The following is a 16,737-nucleotide window of genomic DNA, read 5'->3' as shown; positions in this document are numbered from 1 at the left end:
GTTTTATTTTGAGTCTGACACAGTGCTCTCTGCTGACATCTCTGGCCGAGACAGGAACTCTGTCTTGGTTTTTCATGAATCCCCATAGAAAACGTCTCCTGCTCTGGACAGTTCCTGTCTCGGCCAGAGATGTAAGCAGAGAGCACTGTGTCCGACTGAAAATGAAACATTTCCTGCATGACATACAGCAGCTAATAAATATGGGAAGACTGGAGATTTTTTTAATAGAAGTACATTACAAATCTATATAACTTTCTGACACCAGTTGATTTGAAAGAAAAAGATTTTCACTGGACAACCCCTTTAAGATTATTGGTCTTACTGACTGCTTTTGATACTGCTTTGGGGGTAAAAAGGTGTTTTTGCCTTTTTTGAGAAGAGAAAATACTTAGAATATAAATTTTCCACAGAATTCATATATATTTTTAACACAGAATTCAAATATATATTTTAATAGCTGAAGCCAATATAGCTATGGTATCTTATATACCAGTATTAGATATATTCTGTATATTTTTGATTTTCATTAAGAAAAAGTAACTTGGACATAAAATTAAATCTATCATGCCATAAATCTTAATTTACAGTCCATTAGTGTGGAAAAATATTGATCTGTATTTTATGTATATGACTTTGCCATTCAAATTACATGGTAAGTCACCACAGGGTCACAGTGTTTACAGGAGCTCTAAATTGGTTATTACATAATCGTATTTGTGAGATGGTGTATCACACATTGTAAAAATAGACAGACCTCTGTAATGGACCTTTATTCCTCATTTCCACTACAAATTTTATACTATTTTGAGATCTGGACTATTTTGTGGCCGTGTCATTGCATTTGTGTGCCTTTACTGAGAAAAAGCATTGATACTCTTGCTCTACTCTTGCCAAATCAGTTATTATCCTTGGAAAATTAAGAACTGTAGACGAGAACAGTAGTTCTTTTGCAAACATTTACTCCTGTTTCCAACCGTTTTTGTTTTGTTTTAAGACACATTGCTTTAAAGGGGTTCTCCAGTCCAGAAAATCCAAGACCAACCAATACTAACCTAACATACACCCTTGGGACTCCTCCAATGACTCTTGCTGATAGCTGGCTCTTCCCTCATGTAACAGTGTGATATCTATGATGCTTTAGACTGAAAGCTAAAGGGTAACTATATTGTTTTGCGGGCGGCAGCATACATGGTGAAAAAAACTGCCTCACCGCTCCTGCTGCGCTCTCGATGCAGGCACTCACCAGGTATGGATTTCTTCCATCAGTGTTTTTTTATTTGCATTGATTGTAAAGCAACCAAAAGCACTGCCAACAAAACTCTAACCTAATTTAGGGATACGGGACAGAACACACAAACCGATATACAACTAAACGGTCGGCAGCAGGAGGTAACGTCCAAATCAGCAAGCAAAGAGTTAACAGAGTCCAGTCCAGGGTCAAGTAAAAGAAGTAATGCAGTACAGAAGGAAAAGACATAGGCAAGGTCCAGGAATAGCAGAGTAGAATCCCAAGAAGTACAATGGGGATATTGGGGGTGTAGCTGGAGACCAAACATACACTGGCAACTACTGGGTGTAAATGACCAGACTAAATGCTGCCAGAACTCCTGCCCCAGACCCTGACAGGAGAAAGGGGACTGACAGCAGGGCAGAGACCAATAACAGCCAGGGATAGGCTAGTCAAATATGAACACCCACATCCCACCTGATCAAAACTTTTGTCATGTCTGCGCAAAGTATCAAAAGTTTTTTGTTTTGTTTTTTTTACATGCCACGGACACTTTATTAAAAATCTAATATGTAGAATCAGACTGACATATTCCCCTAGATGTGGCTGCTTTACATTCTGACATTCCATACAATGCACAGGACTGTGACACAATACCCACATCCCAGCCACAGCCTGCAATGCCAAACTCTCATTCAAGTGTTATCTAAGTTCTGAAAGGACAGACAATATATTTGTCCCTTCATTTTAGAAGCTTTGAAACTGCAAATTGATTTCGGCAAACCCATCTGACTGCATCCCTTGAAAAAATAATACTTGCTTACTGGTGATAACCTGACAGTATTAAGAAAACAGAAACTTCTAGCATACTTCAATGATTCCTCATAAACACATTCCACAAATCAATAATTAAAAGGGGCGTTGGAAGAATCCGGAGAGATGCAATTGTCTGCTCGGTAATAGATTAGCAGGAATTACAGCTCCCCATCACATGTAAGAGTCTAATAACGAGTGACAAGAATTAAAACTCTGAAAGATGGGAGGGCCAAGTCATTGCTATGGAAACATGCTTCCGGGAATGCGGCTCACATACACCACTGCAGCATCCCAAGTTTTCTCTTGTTTGTCAAAAGTGGGGGCAGGGGCCGTCTGTAAGCATTATTTTCTGCAATATTGTGTACAGGCTGTCCAAGAGGCTAATGGGTTAACAGTGCCTGGGGAGGACACTTCAAGTGCTTACTTAAAGAAAGATAAATGCTGAACGATTTTATGTACCAATCATCTTCAATTAAAACATTACCTAATTGTTTTCTAGACATACAGTACTGTAGGAATTAAGTGAAGCAGATAGTCCATTTTAAGGCCGGGTTAACACACAGTATGACACCAGCCATTCTGTGACCCGGCCATGTCACAGAAAGGCCGTTGTCAGTGAAGTTCATCCCGGCCGGTACTGCAGTACCGACCGGATGAACTTCATTTCTTTAGAATTGAGATGTGGGAACATTTGTGTGCGCCCGCATCCCAATTACCCATAGCCGACAATGTAAAGTGCGGGCGGAGCCGCACTCTACATTGTGTAAACTATAAGTTTTGTGCGGCCACTATTCAATGAATAGCAGCCACATAAAACTGACATGCCAGTTTTCGCTGCAGCAGCTTGGAATCCCAGCCGGAGTGTATAAAATGTGTAAACACTTTGGCTGGGATTCCAATGACTTCAGTGCAATGTAAATTTTCAATTAATCACGGACGGTGTTGAATATGAGTAGGAATAGTTTTTGGATTGTTTTTGAGCAATAAAATATGGGATGGGACTATAGCCCCCCACAAAATCTTTTCATTTGGGATGTATTTTTGTCTGTTTTTCTATAGTAAAAATATATTAAATTATTCTGTAAATTTTGCTTTGCATTGGAAAGTTAGGAATCTGCATTGAAAATATCCACAGCATACCCTGAAAATCACACTGAACTTGTGTATATATATATATATATATATATATATATATATATATATATATATATATATATATATATATATATATAGTATTGTACTAGTGCAGAACTTTTGTGAAGAATCAGAACTGAAAATCTGTGACAAAACAACTTGTCTGAATGTCTGAATATTACTATGGGGTTTAGCAGGGTTATATAATGAATATATATGAATGGTTAGAAATGAAAGAATTTACAGTAAGTTCTGGTTTGCGAAACCCCAAATACTTAGCATTTGACTCCCGGTCGCTTTGGAAGATGGATGGAGCCTTAGGGCTGCCTGCAAAACATGGATATAGCCATAGGCAGGTGGCAGTAGGGCTTAATCCATCTTCTCCAGCCACAGGGAGTCAAATGCCAGGCGAGTCCAGGCGATTTTAAGAAACTTTGTAATTGGGTTTATTAGCCGAAAAATGAATTTTTATCATGAAAAAGCAGTTTGAAGCTCTCCCCCCTGTCTTCATTGTTCTCCTATAGAGAGGGGGAAATAAAACACCAAAACAGGACAAAAAAGAGTTAATCTACAAATACATCACTGGCTATCTCCTCTAACAGTCAGCACTGACCTCTCTGACCTCTGAATATGCTGTCACCCACCCAAGTGTTTGTGCAATCCTTTGTTCTCAGCTCTCTGCTGTCGGTTAACTCCCTCCTCCCCCTCCCCTCTCTATAGAACAGACTGGGTTGTGTCTGATGCAACAAGTCACAATTTCCTGATATTTTGCAGTGGATGACAGAAAGGAGAGAAGGGGGGGACCTGGAAAAAGTCTTTTCAAATGCAGATAATGGAATATTTGCCTAATAAACCCAATTACAACGTTTCTTAAAATCGCCTGGACTATTGATTTCTGAAAAGAAAAAAAAATTCATGACAGTGACTCTTTAAGAAACCCGAACTTAATGTAAAGTGACTCATCTCTGTTGATGGTCTTTCCTAGGGAGGGGCTATCAATGTTAATGCTTTAAAATCCCTTCGTTTTATTATAGAAAATCATAAACTTGACATGTGCAATGTGGGATAAAATGAATAAACACATGCACAGCTATTAGCTGCAATTCTGTAAATAGATTGTAGAGTCACACACCTGATGCATCCGTGTATTCATCAGCATTGAGTCCTTGCTCCCCACTCATTTCTGTGGGTATATCAATGAAGCATCTCATTGTAGGAGAAAACACTACTAACCCCGCGCTAGCCTGACGAAGGAGACCTTCCAGGTACCTTGGTGCAAAAAAACAAAATGAGTACATCTGGAATTTACATTCAGTACAACTTAGATTCAGTGTAACTTTAAGGCTAGGTTCACAGAGTGTAAAGTAGAAGCAAAAAATGGATGTAAAATAAGTAAAGAAAATTGCAGGTTTTTTTATCTAATATTGTTCTACAATGATTTTTATAGAAATACATTTGTGCACGCATATTAAAAAAATGGTTTGTTATTTTTTGTATTCTTTTTTTCTATCAACTTTATTGTAACACAGTATTAGTTAAGTCTCTAAAGCAGAATGCGGTCGGCACCACTAATGCTGTGATAGCAGGTGGGTATGCAATGATTCCAATGACACAGTGATTCCAACAGGGTGCTCCGTAAAACAGAAGAATGTATCATGTAAACAATGAAGACAGAGGTCTGGCCACTTATCGATCTTCTGGAATCTTTATTCAGGCACAATAAACATCAGGGAAGGGAGGACAGGTGGAGGTGCGGGCGTACACCTTCCTCCCTTCCCTGATGTTTATTGTGCCTGAATTAAAATTCCAGAAGATCGGTGAGTGCCCGGACCTCTGTCTTCATTGTTTACAGTATTAGTTAAACTGCCATAGACTATGTTCTCACAACATCTTTTTTTAACCGTATTACGGTCGCCTTTTTATGCAAACTAGGTACATTGCTTTGTGTTTTTTACATGAATAGACTGGTGACAGCACAGGGATGCACAGCATCGGTGAGGCATGAAGCACTGCCCTCCCCTCTGTGACACAGCTCCATTAGAATCAATGGAGCCACACAACAGAGGGGAGGGGAGATCATCCAACTGGGGGCTGACAGGCTTGCCCCCATTGGGATGATGCACTAGTGCAACTAGTGAAAAGTTAAAAAATTAAGAAAAATTCCCCCCACCTTCTCCCTAAATAATAAAATTACATCTAACCCCTATACAAAATGAATTGTTACATAAACATAGAAAATATCATTCAGCTCGTGTGTGGAGGACCACTGGCACTTACCAGTAAATTGGCACTTACCAGTTGGTATAAATTGCAGTAATCGTTTGCTCCCCATTTGCATCTGTTGCCTGGGTTTGTTGCAGAAGGGTATTCCGGATAGCACGGGTAACATCAATATTTACAAGGTAGGCGGTGGACTGCAGAGAGCTGAGATAAGAACGCATTGCACTGAGGACCTCCGAAGGACGCTGGATCTCCCGAGTAGTCGGTTTCCAGTTTACCAGTGAAACCAAGGCTCTAAAACATGCATTGGTCAAGATATTTCAAGCTTGTTGTAATTTTTTTTTTGCATAAATCAGTAGTATGTGTGACTATATGAAACACTGTAAGGTAAAAGGACATTCACCTTCCAACGATCTGCAGTTCTCCTTTCTCTGCTGGCTAATTCTAGTACCTACTCTGCATTGACCTATTTGTACACATAACACTTAATATACAATCCAAATAATATTGCCATTTTATTAGAGTGTTATTTAGGCATTGAAGGTATAGTATTTGGACACTGATCGGAAGTATTGGATGGATTGGCACAGCTATCTGGGGGGGGGGGAGACACTAAGGGTCGTATTACAGTAAGCAATTTTTAACGACTAACGATAATTGATCGCAAATCGTATGAACAATCTTGTAGGGATGGCCCAAACTGAGTTCGGTTCGGGTTCGTATGAACCCGAACCCGAACCCTCGGTTATGATTAACGCTGTCTGCCTGCTCTGTGGAGCGGGCGGATCCAGCGGGAGTTACACCTGGAAAACTGAGATACAGCCTATGGCTACGGCTGTATCCCAGTTTTCCAGACGGTCCTCCCGCTGGATCCGCTCGCTCCACAGAGCAGGCAGACAGCGTTAATCATAACCGACGGTTCGGGTTCATACGAACCCGAACCGAACTCAGTTTGGACCATCCCTACAAGATTGTTTATGGTTAACCTGAAATTGTTCACCATATCACACAGACCGATAGTCGTTAGTTACAATCCTTACTACAATTGTTACTACGATCGTTTACTCCATCTAATCTCAGCAAAAGAAGGAAAGATGTGCAATTACACTGAACGATTAGCAAATGATTAACAATGATTTTAGGGTCAGATCTAAATTAACGATCAACGACACACATGCGATTTTTCGATCGCTGCCTGCAACTACACGTGACAATTATTGTTTAAATTTGAACAATTTAGCGATTTTTGCACAATAATCATCCCATGTAATAAGGCCCTAATTGCTGTCCCCGCGTGCTCCCACTTCCCTCTCCATCGGCTCCATAGGCTCTATTATATGCTCGGGTGGATTCCGCTGTCCGCCCAAAGAATTGTCAGTTCTTTGGGCGGACGACGGAGTCCGCCCGAGCATATACTGGAGCCTATGGAGCCGGCGGAGAGGGAAGCGGGAGCGCGCGGGGACAAGCAGCAGATTCCTTATGGAGTTTTCAGAGACAATTACTCTGTGTGCATATAACCTCAGTGTGGTTCCTAAAGTTTGCTCATCAATACTTATCCCCCTAGTGTCCTCCAGTCTCTGGTGTCCCCAGCAGCCATCAATAGCTCTCCCAACCAATCAGTGACTGAGATAAGACAGCACTGCAGCCAGTGATTAGCTAAGCGGGCAGGCCTCTGTGTTCAGCAAGGGACACGGGAGACCTGGAGGAGCACAATGGGGAAGTGCGGACAGGTGAGCACTTTCTTTTTGTTTTTTTTTTATGTGTATTAAATTGTGTGACCGCCATTTTTACTAACTCTTTCCGAACTTTTGCAAAAAGCCGAATTTTTTGCAAAGTTTGGAATGAAATGCGGTTTGTATGATTCAGTTCTCTAATGGGGGATTATTTGACATTTAGTACTTTATCTTTTATTTGTCATAAAACATATAATGGGTGATATCAGTATCCATATAAAAATGCACAGCTGTTAAATACTTAGTCATTCTTTATATGCTTATAATAATTTAATGATGTTTGCTAAGGCAAAAAAAAAGATCTCAGATAACTAGGGCCTTATTATCCATGAGTATTACTGAAACAAGAGTACCATTCGTCTGAGTATTTTGCCACATGAGGTTCTCTTAAGAAAGTAGGGCATTGTAATTTCTGGTCCACAATGAAGAAAGCCACCATAACAGATATACTGTACAAAAGAATAGTTGGAAACAAAATGGCTCATTGACGTCATAGCTTTGTACAGAAGTAAGGTCTACAGTACATTCAATATCGGAATCAGGGTTGTATTTGCACATGATGCAGTACTGTAAGCTGTGCGCAAATACTACATAAATCCGAACAAATGTCACCCAGTACATGTATTCCATAGTAAACATGTGCATATATCTAATCTTTTGTAGTCCTAAATGTTAGGTAGTCAACATTAGAATGATTATACGTCTCACAGGTATTACCCAGTCACCCCATACAAAGGCATGCTTGGCTGGGGGCAAGGGAAGAGGGGGGGTAAGCCACTGCCAGCCACCTGTAGTGGTGGCTTATCATACTAAGAAGAAAAGAATCAGGTAGTTGAAAACCAACTGCACAATCCTTATTCCACCCACACACATTAGATTGTTGCATGGTCCCACAGAGTCAGCTGACATTTATCACATTTATCTAATGTGTATGGCCAGCTCAACACATGGCAAGATTGCTTACTGTATGTGATACTGTAAATATGGGCTTACATGCAGTAGTCCACTAGAAGCAGTACCTTATAGGGAAGAATACCTCTTTAAAGCGACTCTGTACCCACAATCTGCCCCCCCCCTCCCCAAACCGCTTGTACCTTTGGATAGCTGCTTTTAATCCAAGATCTGTCCTGGGGTCCGTTCGGCAGGTGATGCAGTTATTGTCCTAAAAAATAACTTTTAAACTTGCAGCCCTATGTCAAATTGGCGTGGCCTAGATTACCTATGCCCTAGACCTTCACCACCCCTCTCTCCCTCCTACACACCCTCTTCATCATTAGGAACACCCCAAGAACAATTTCTCCTATTCATCACCTGTGTGAATACTGCACATCAGCTGGATCGTTAAGGCACCTGTTATTGTTCAGGTGATGAATAGGAAAAACCCTGCCTGAGGGCATTCCTAATGATGAGGGAGGCGTTGCAATCCTAGGGTGGACACACACTCTAGGCTACGCCAATTTGACACAGGGCTGCAAGTTTAATAGTTGTTTTTTAGGACAACAACTGCATCATCTGCCAAACTGACCCCAGGACAGATCTTGGAGTAAAAGCAGCTATCTAAAGGTACAAGTGATTGGGGGGGTCAGATTGTGGGTACAGAGTCGCTTTAACATGGCTTGGGGCATGCCATCATTTTCAATCTGAACTATAGGCTATCAAAGGCCTTATAGTTTTGTATGGGTTCAGCATAGTAAATCTGTACAATACAGATGTGTAATGTGGATTATTAACACATACCGTCCAAATCTCTTCTCTATGTGGGAACTCAGGTATTCAACTGGAGTCACCACATGATCAAATATTATGATTTTCTGCATATGATTTAAAGACAGGCAGAGCTCACACAGTGTTAGGTGAAGTTTGTCCATACTAAAAAAAAGAAAAAAAAGGGGAGGGGGGTGAGGTATAAATCCAACTTACTTGTCAATGCAGCTCAAACATGAAAAGAGGAAAGTAAAACATAAACACATAAAATGTGCATTATTTGATTTGAAACTATGCATAAAGGTGGGGGGTCTGCTTTTGTAAATAGAGCTTAAAGGAGTATTTCAGTTTTGGCAAATAAAACATTCATCATATACTTAAAAATGTATAAATTACTTGAAAGCTATCAAGTGAATACACATAGGAAATACAGACCCCCATTCACTTGCATTGGCAGTGGGTGGAATAATAGCAGATTCTTTTCTGGTTCATGTACAGATTTCTCCTGTAAATCATATACTGTAATACTATCTATCTGAATATCACCTTCTGCACACATCTGAATATAGTCTTTTGACCACCAGCACACATCCGTAAGGTTTTGCGGTCTGTAAAACCATGTTTCCACTAAATGTACGGATGGCCTATGGAGTGCCACGGATAGGCTGCCTGCAGTCAAGCTGGAAAGTGCAAGTTCAATTCTTTTTTTCTAATCCAGGCTCTGGGCAAATGCACAATCTACCTCATCCACATCATAAACATTGCCCCATAAACTACAATGGGTCCAATAATACCCGCAACTGGGGGGAAATTTATCATTATGTTTACATGAGTTTAATAAAGACTAGTGTTTCAGTCCCCCCCCCCCCCAAGTTTCTCACCTTTTTATTATACTATTATATAATATTATACTACATTTATATATATACATTAGTGTATATATATATATATATATATGATCTTATATACAATGATGTAACTAGCTACTCACTTTGTAGTTACACTGCGGTCTTTACGCTGACTTTCTGTACCCGGCTTTTCTCTTTCAGGCTCTGCTTTCTTGGGCGCTGCCTTTTTCAACCTCTTGTTCCTGGCTTTGCTAATGGTTGATGCACAATGTTTTGGTAGAAGCTGGAAAATAACACTTTTGATATTATCCTTTAGCATTATCAGATATGCCCAAGATTAGAAAAAACAGGATTTGCTTTTTGTTTTCCTATAAACAGTAGCATGTCTATTAACGGTTTGTGTTTAGTGATGGATCTCTGTTCTTTGCTGTCACAGGAGATAAGTCACATACCTTATTAACATCTGCTCATTGTGAACACATGGTCAATAGGTGAAGCTATGGGTGAGTATGATGCTAATAGCTACAGATGTAGTAGGGTTTACTGGTGACTAACTATCTTTGCAATAAAAAGGTACAATATAAATTTATTGTATAGATAGAATTATTGTTTCTAAATATGACAAATAAATAAATAAAAAATATATAAATGAAAGTGAATGGAAAGATATTTGCTCCAGAGCATTACCTTTTCACTAAGATTACACTGTTCAGCACAGATGTCCATGATACAGCCACTGGTCTGCTTACCGATTTCATCCAGAAAGTTGTTACATAGCCCAAGGCTACAATTCAGCAGATGTGGGGCCTACAGTTAAATCGGGAAACATATTATTCTATAACTATTAAAAAAGGCACAACTATTTGGCAGAGGTGTTACTTTAGGTTCCTGAGCCTCGATGTAAAATCTGCATTAAAGACCCCCAATTTGATTTGCAGTTTATACAATACATTTGAAAAGTCTTCAGACCCCTTTACTTTGTTAGGTTGTGGTCAATTACTCACAACCCTTTAGCAAATTTATTAAAAGGAAACACTAAAATTTTGAATGGACCAAAGTATTCAGAAAGTGGCACAGATCACGAGGAGGGTAGAAAAAAAGGTCTCCTGCACTGAAAGTGTCCAAGAGGATAGTGACTTTCTTAAATGAAAGAAGCTTGAATGGGGGGAACTGTTAAAAAATGTTACCAACAACCCAATTGTCACTCTATTGCAGATTGACAGCAGTTTATGGCCACACATGGGGTACTACTGTACACAGCAGGAATTGTACAGCTCAATGTTAAAAGCTTTCCCTGTGGGTACACCTATGGGGCACCTATGGACACCTATGGTGTCAAAATGATTATTCTATTCCTAAATTAATCCTTTGAGGGGTTTAGTTTCCAAAACTGAGTCACTTATGGGGGTTTTCCAGTGTACTGGTATTATGGATGGACACTGCAAATGTGCATGTTGTCCAAAAGAACTTTCAGCTAAATCTGTGCTAAATATGCAAAATGGTGCTCCTTCCCTTCTGCATCCGGCTGTGTGCTCAGACAGCAGTTTATGACCACATGTAAGGTACTGCCACTCACAAGAAATTTTGGGGTGCTTTCTTGTGAAAGTGAGAAATGATGAGCCAAAAGTCAATTTCACTGAAAAAAAAATTAAATTTTCATTTTTGTGACCTTATGCTAAAAACTTTCACCTGAGGGGTCCAAGTGCTGATTACTGAATTCTTTGAGGGGTGTAGATTTCAAAGCGTAGTCACTTAGGTTTTCATCGTACTGGTATCAAGGGGGCACTGCAAATGTTTATGGTACTCGAAAACAGTTTAATCTAACTCTGTACTAATTGTGCTCCCCCCCTTCTGAACCGTGCCATATGCCCAAACAGCCGTTTATAACCACATATGGGGAAAAGTTAAGAAAAGGGTCTGTGTCAAGACCAAAATTGGCTGCATCTTAAGGGGTTAAAGAACAAGAAAGATAATCCCTGTGTAAAACCCTGATGTGCACACGGCACAAACAGTGTATGAGCTTTAACCAAAATGTTCCTTTAAGAAGTGCCGCTATATTTCCTTCATTTGTGCAGGAAGTATGCAGATGAAAATATTTTTTGCTCAACTTATCCAGAGCTACTTCTGTAACCAAGTCGAAAGGATGTCTAACATTTTTACAGCTAGGACTATGTATTCTGACTAAATTACCATGCAGCACTTTCTTCTCTTCCCTGGTTCCTTATTGCTCCCTACTAACCTGCAAACCTAGCCAACCATTAGTTATTATATAGTCAGCAATTATCTTACTGTGTTTCACAACACGATCACAATCAGAAATATCCAGGATGCAAGACAAAGAAGTGAATAGAGTCACCACTTTATGGGACTGAGTATGAAATCCAACTCAGCCTGCAGCCTTTAGAAACCAGAGGGATTCATTTATTATTAATAAGATAAGCGGTCTTGAACAATAACACATGGAGATAAACGAAACACGAAAACAATGCTGAGGTCAAAAGGCCTATTTTGTTACTTTCAGTGTAACATTGTATCTTACCTCCTCTGGGCACATCTCATGAGAGCTATTTAGGAAGTGGGCACAGGCCAATGGGAAGGCAATGGAGTACCGCAGAGCCGAGGGTTCTTCCATTGTTAGTTGGAACATCTTCTCAAACACGCGAACATGAAAACTACAACATAATGGAAATAAAAATAGCAGAATGGTCAAATATATTCCATAAATCAGGAGACTAATCCCAAAAATAATCTCTATAGAGGAATGTTTGAACGGAGGAGAAGATGATGACCAGCTGGAAGATGGGTGGAAATTATTACAAAAATCATGACATGTAAAATTTAGAATTAAAGGGGTACTCTGGAGAATATATCTACAGTACTTATCAGCTGCTTTGTGTAACGCAGGAAGTGGAGTTTTCTTTCCAGTCTCAAAAAGTGCTTTTTGCTGCCACCTCTGTCCGTGACAGCATCTGCCCAGAGCGGTAGCAAATCCCCATAAAAAAACTATTCTGATGTGGACAGTTCCTGTCACAGACAGAGGTAGCAGCTGAGAGCACTGTGTCAAACACAACTTCCTGCAAGACATACAGCAGCTGATAAGTACTGGAAGACTTGATTTTTAAATAGACGTATAGAAGTTATTTACAGTATGTATATGTGTGTATATATATATATATATATATATATATATATATTTCTAAAACAGTCAATTTGAGAGAAAATGTTTTTCTCCACCATACCCCTTTAAGAGATTAACATATCTAAGGGAAAACCATGTGATATGTTACCATTAGATAGAAAATGAGTTCTCAGTTGTTGATACCTTCTCATGACTAACTGAAACAGATGGTGACATAATACAAGCTTTCAAACCTATGGTCTCCATTAGGCAGGGTTTAGTACCACAATAACTAAAGACTTGCATATTTCTATAGAAAATGATATAGTTCTGATGTCCTGAATTACATCACTTGTCTAATTTCCTACTTTATACCTATTTTTTGAGACAGATACCCAATAACTGAACAGGTAATGTAAAGAAAATTCCTGTGTAGGACAATGCTGTTTACTCTTTTATAATATAAAGATTTTAATAGGAACCGATATAAGGTAATGCTAAAAAAAAATTCTATTGCTAACCAGAAGATGGATAGGTCAGAGGTCTCGGTAATCAGCTCCTCCACAGAGTCCAGCATCCAGGTGTGAAACATTATCAGATTCATTACTTTGCCCAGGTCCTGGTTTTCACGAAGGGATAGCGGTGCTTTTGCTACACTGGTATAGGCCTAAAACCGGAAACAGATGTTAATAGGGAATCATATTTTCAATCCACTACATCAGGAACTACAGAATTTAAGGGGAATAGAAAAGCAGAAAATGGTCTATTGTTTGTATATGGGGAAACCGTTTCCCGTATAGCTCTACAAGGCATTGCTCCAACCTAGCCAGAATCCTGCTCCACACTGATGAAGGGCAACATCCCGATACAGCTGTCTGTGGACAGATACCTGGCCTAGGTTTTCCCTATTCTTACATTGACTTATAGGGCCACTTAATATGGTGGTTTTGGTGGTTTCCCTACAGGAGCCACCCCTTGGTTGGGTCCTTCCTGGAGGGATATCTGGCTAGTCCTGTGTTTCGAGACTCTTAAATGAGGATCCATGGACTCTTTTTTGCAAATTTTTGTATATGGTAACTAAAATTGATCTAACTATTGTAAATAGGGATGGTCCGAAACTGCCGAGGTTCGGGTTCGTATGAACCCGAACGCTCGGCATCAGATTCCCGCTGTCTGCCCGCTCCGTGCAGCGGGTGGATACAGCGGGAGGACTGCCTGGAAAACTGGGATACAGCCTATAGCTATATCCCAGTTTTCCAGGCGGTCCTCCTGCTGTATCCACCCTCTCCACGGAGAGAGCAGACAGAGGGAATCATTGCCGAGAGTTCGGGTTTGTACGATACCGAACCGAACTCGGTTCGGACCATCCCTAATTGTAAACTATGTTGATCTAAATCATCAGAACTCTCATCACAAACAGTAGAGATCCCTATTGTAAGACTATTAGTATTTGCGGAGTACTGGAAAAGCCATGAAAGTAGATCCAAATCGTATTCCAGACCTGACTTGTCACAGCCTGTCTCTGAACTTTGGGAAATGGAATTGCTAAGCCAAGGTGTATTAATGTATAATTTGTTTCATCTATTTCCATTATGAGAACACAACAGGTTTTTAATTTTAATGCCAGTTGTGGCGATGATGCCAATGGCTGAGGCAGAGCTCTTTAATTGAAATGCTGCACATTGTTTATTTATATTTCCTATTACAGAGCAGAATATTTAAAACAAATGAGCAGTCATTGCTCAACACAATGAAGCGGGTGTCTGCCAATAACCTTGTTACTAAACTAATATCATATATTCTATTTGTGACCTCTAGTGGTAAGTAGCAGTACTGCACACTAAAAGACAATACCATAAACAGGTTAGTTGTAAAAGGTTGTTCTTTAAATTATAAAGGTCTGTTTTTATCGGTAAACTGCTATTTACATAAAAAGAAATCAGTGACGATATAGAAGTGTTTAGGTGCCGATCTCAGTTTTATTACCTGTAGCCGGAACCAGTCAAGCCTCAAAGCTGTAAAATCAAAAGGCTGCTTGTCTTCAACTGCAGAGAAGAAAAAATATGAAAGTTTAAGCACTGTTTGACAATAATCTTATACATAAATATGCAGGTCTTGCATACACTAGTAAGTTTTTCAGTGAAATTTGGGACAAAGCCACAGCCTTTATGCAGAATGCTTATAGATAATAGGGTATTGGGTATTCATTCAGGAAGGAACACATTTAGGTCCTAAGTTGTTTTACAACTGACCTTTTCACTTCAAATGTAAAATGTCAGCTGCAATTCACTTTCCAAACTGCTGAAACTCTTAGATAGCTGTTAGGTCAAGGAGACACATGGTACCTTTTATATATCCATCTGTGTTTCCAGAATGTAGCGTAAATCTACATTCAAAAGTCAGAGAGACGTTTCCAATTTCCTGACCTGCTACAAAATGTAACTCCTCCATACTACCCTCCTATCCCTGACCCTGCTTGGAGCTCAGCTTGCAGCAGACTGTCAATAAAGCAGGTTCTGGTACAGGATAGGTAGTCAGGAGTTATTCCAGCTTGCAGCGGATCAGGAGCTTGGAAAAGCCTCCCTGACACTTTGCACTGGAGAGTAAAAGAATTTTTCTACATTCTGGATGCACAGCTGGATCTTACATTATCTTGTTGGTGGGTGGTAGTCAGGGCCATATTTACCACTAGGCACCCGTGGTCCGGTGCCTAGGGAAGCACCTTGCAAGGGGGGCAGCACCAGGGAGCAGGGGGAAGGAAAAACCTTTTTTATTTATTTTTATTTTTTTAGTCTCCAACCTCCCATTTAGAAGGGGGGGGGGGGGATAGGTTTATAGTTGTATTGGTCAGGTCTGGTATGGCTGTGTTAAATGTAATGCCTGAAGCTATTACCTACCAATCCAGTGGTAAGAATTCCAACAGACAATATGCAAATGAAATTCATTTATGTTTAAAGCCATTAAAAAAAAATGAAAAACGTTATTTAGACAATGTTTCCACATGTAGAGAGATGCGTGTGGCCGGAACCACTCTCCCCCACGCTCCACAAGATGGGGCGTCTTCAGGTTTAGTGCCTAGGGCAGCAGCAGCTGTTAATACTGCCCTGGTGGTAGTACAATTTACCAGTTGGTGACACACTGGTGATGTTAGATTCTCAAAGTGGACCTATCAGCAGTTTAACATTAATAAAAATAGGTCCATTACTATCTAGGACTTCTCATGAGGATTCTGGGGGCATACATTAAAAAAATATCTCTGTAAGCCTTTTTATTAAATCAGCCCAACTGATTTGGTTCCCTGGAGCACTGTATAAAGCTCGCAACATGTATTGGCCGCGGCTGCAGAAGCAGCTTTATACCGAAGAAGATTTATACCAACAGATTATCTGACAGATTATTTTAAGCCAAAGCCAGGAATAGATTTGAAAAGAGGAGAAATCTCAGTCTTTCCTTTATTACCTGTTCTCTGGTTATAGTCCATTCCGGGCTTTGGCTCCAAAAAATCTGTCAGATAATCTGCTGGTGTAATAGGGCCCTAAATTTAATCCCCAGGCGGTGGCAAGAAGAGGGGCAGGAGGTAGTCATCTGGGCAGCTCCCGTCATATCTAGTCTCCCTGTCAGCACGCTCAGCAGGGATGAGTGACAGGGAGAGGTGCCAGTAACAGGCCTCCCTGCCTGTCACTCATCCCCGCCGAGTGCGCTGATGGGGAGTGCCATGGGGTGTTCTCCAGCACAGCAAGAGCCTAGTCATCTTGTTCACTGCCTTCATGGCTGTTTTCATACGCCTTTGCCCTTTGATTCACAGCATACATGGAGGCAGATAATAAGAGGAGTTTGGCGAGTTAACGCTGGGTTTTGCTGTGCTTGGGAACGTCCTCTGGGCACTTTAGACTTGCATATTAAGAAAAAGGCACTGGAAAAGGATACAGAGAAAAA

At 40.3% G+C, this 16,737-nt stretch overlaps 1 protein-coding gene across 2 annotated transcripts in view; it reads right to left on the bottom strand.

Annotated features, from left to right (window-relative positions):
* The window catches only part of NCKAP1L (NCK associated protein 1 like), a 116,081-nt gene that overhangs the window by 69,629 nt on the left and 29,715 nt on the right, over nt 1-16,737 (bottom strand). For both annotated transcript variants that reach the window (XM_069970248.1, XM_069970249.1), the window contains exons 15-22: nt 14,788-14,846; nt 13,323-13,468; nt 12,223-12,355; nt 10,371-10,490; nt 9,827-9,966; nt 8,869-9,000; nt 5,474-5,692; nt 4,311-4,447 (exon numbers count right to left, since the gene is read on the bottom strand). In XM_069970248.1, the coding sequence (XP_069826349.1) occupies nt 4,311-4,447; nt 5,474-5,692; nt 8,869-9,000; nt 9,827-9,966; nt 10,371-10,490; nt 12,223-12,355; nt 13,323-13,468; nt 14,788-14,846 (1,086 nt within the window). The remainder of the gene's footprint in view (nt 1-4,310; nt 4,448-5,473; nt 5,693-8,868; nt 9,001-9,826; nt 9,967-10,370; nt 10,491-12,222; nt 12,356-13,322; nt 13,469-14,787; nt 14,847-16,737) is intronic.

Source organism: Dendropsophus ebraccatus, chromosome 5 (assembly GCF_027789765.1).
Source record: "Dendropsophus ebraccatus isolate aDenEbr1 chromosome 5, aDenEbr1.pat, whole genome shotgun sequence".
Lineage (NCBI taxonomy): Eukaryota > Metazoa > Chordata > Amphibia > Anura > Hylidae > Dendropsophus > Dendropsophus ebraccatus.
The sequence above is the reverse complement of the archived record's forward strand: the minus strand, read 5'-3'. Positions and strand labels throughout refer to the sequence as shown.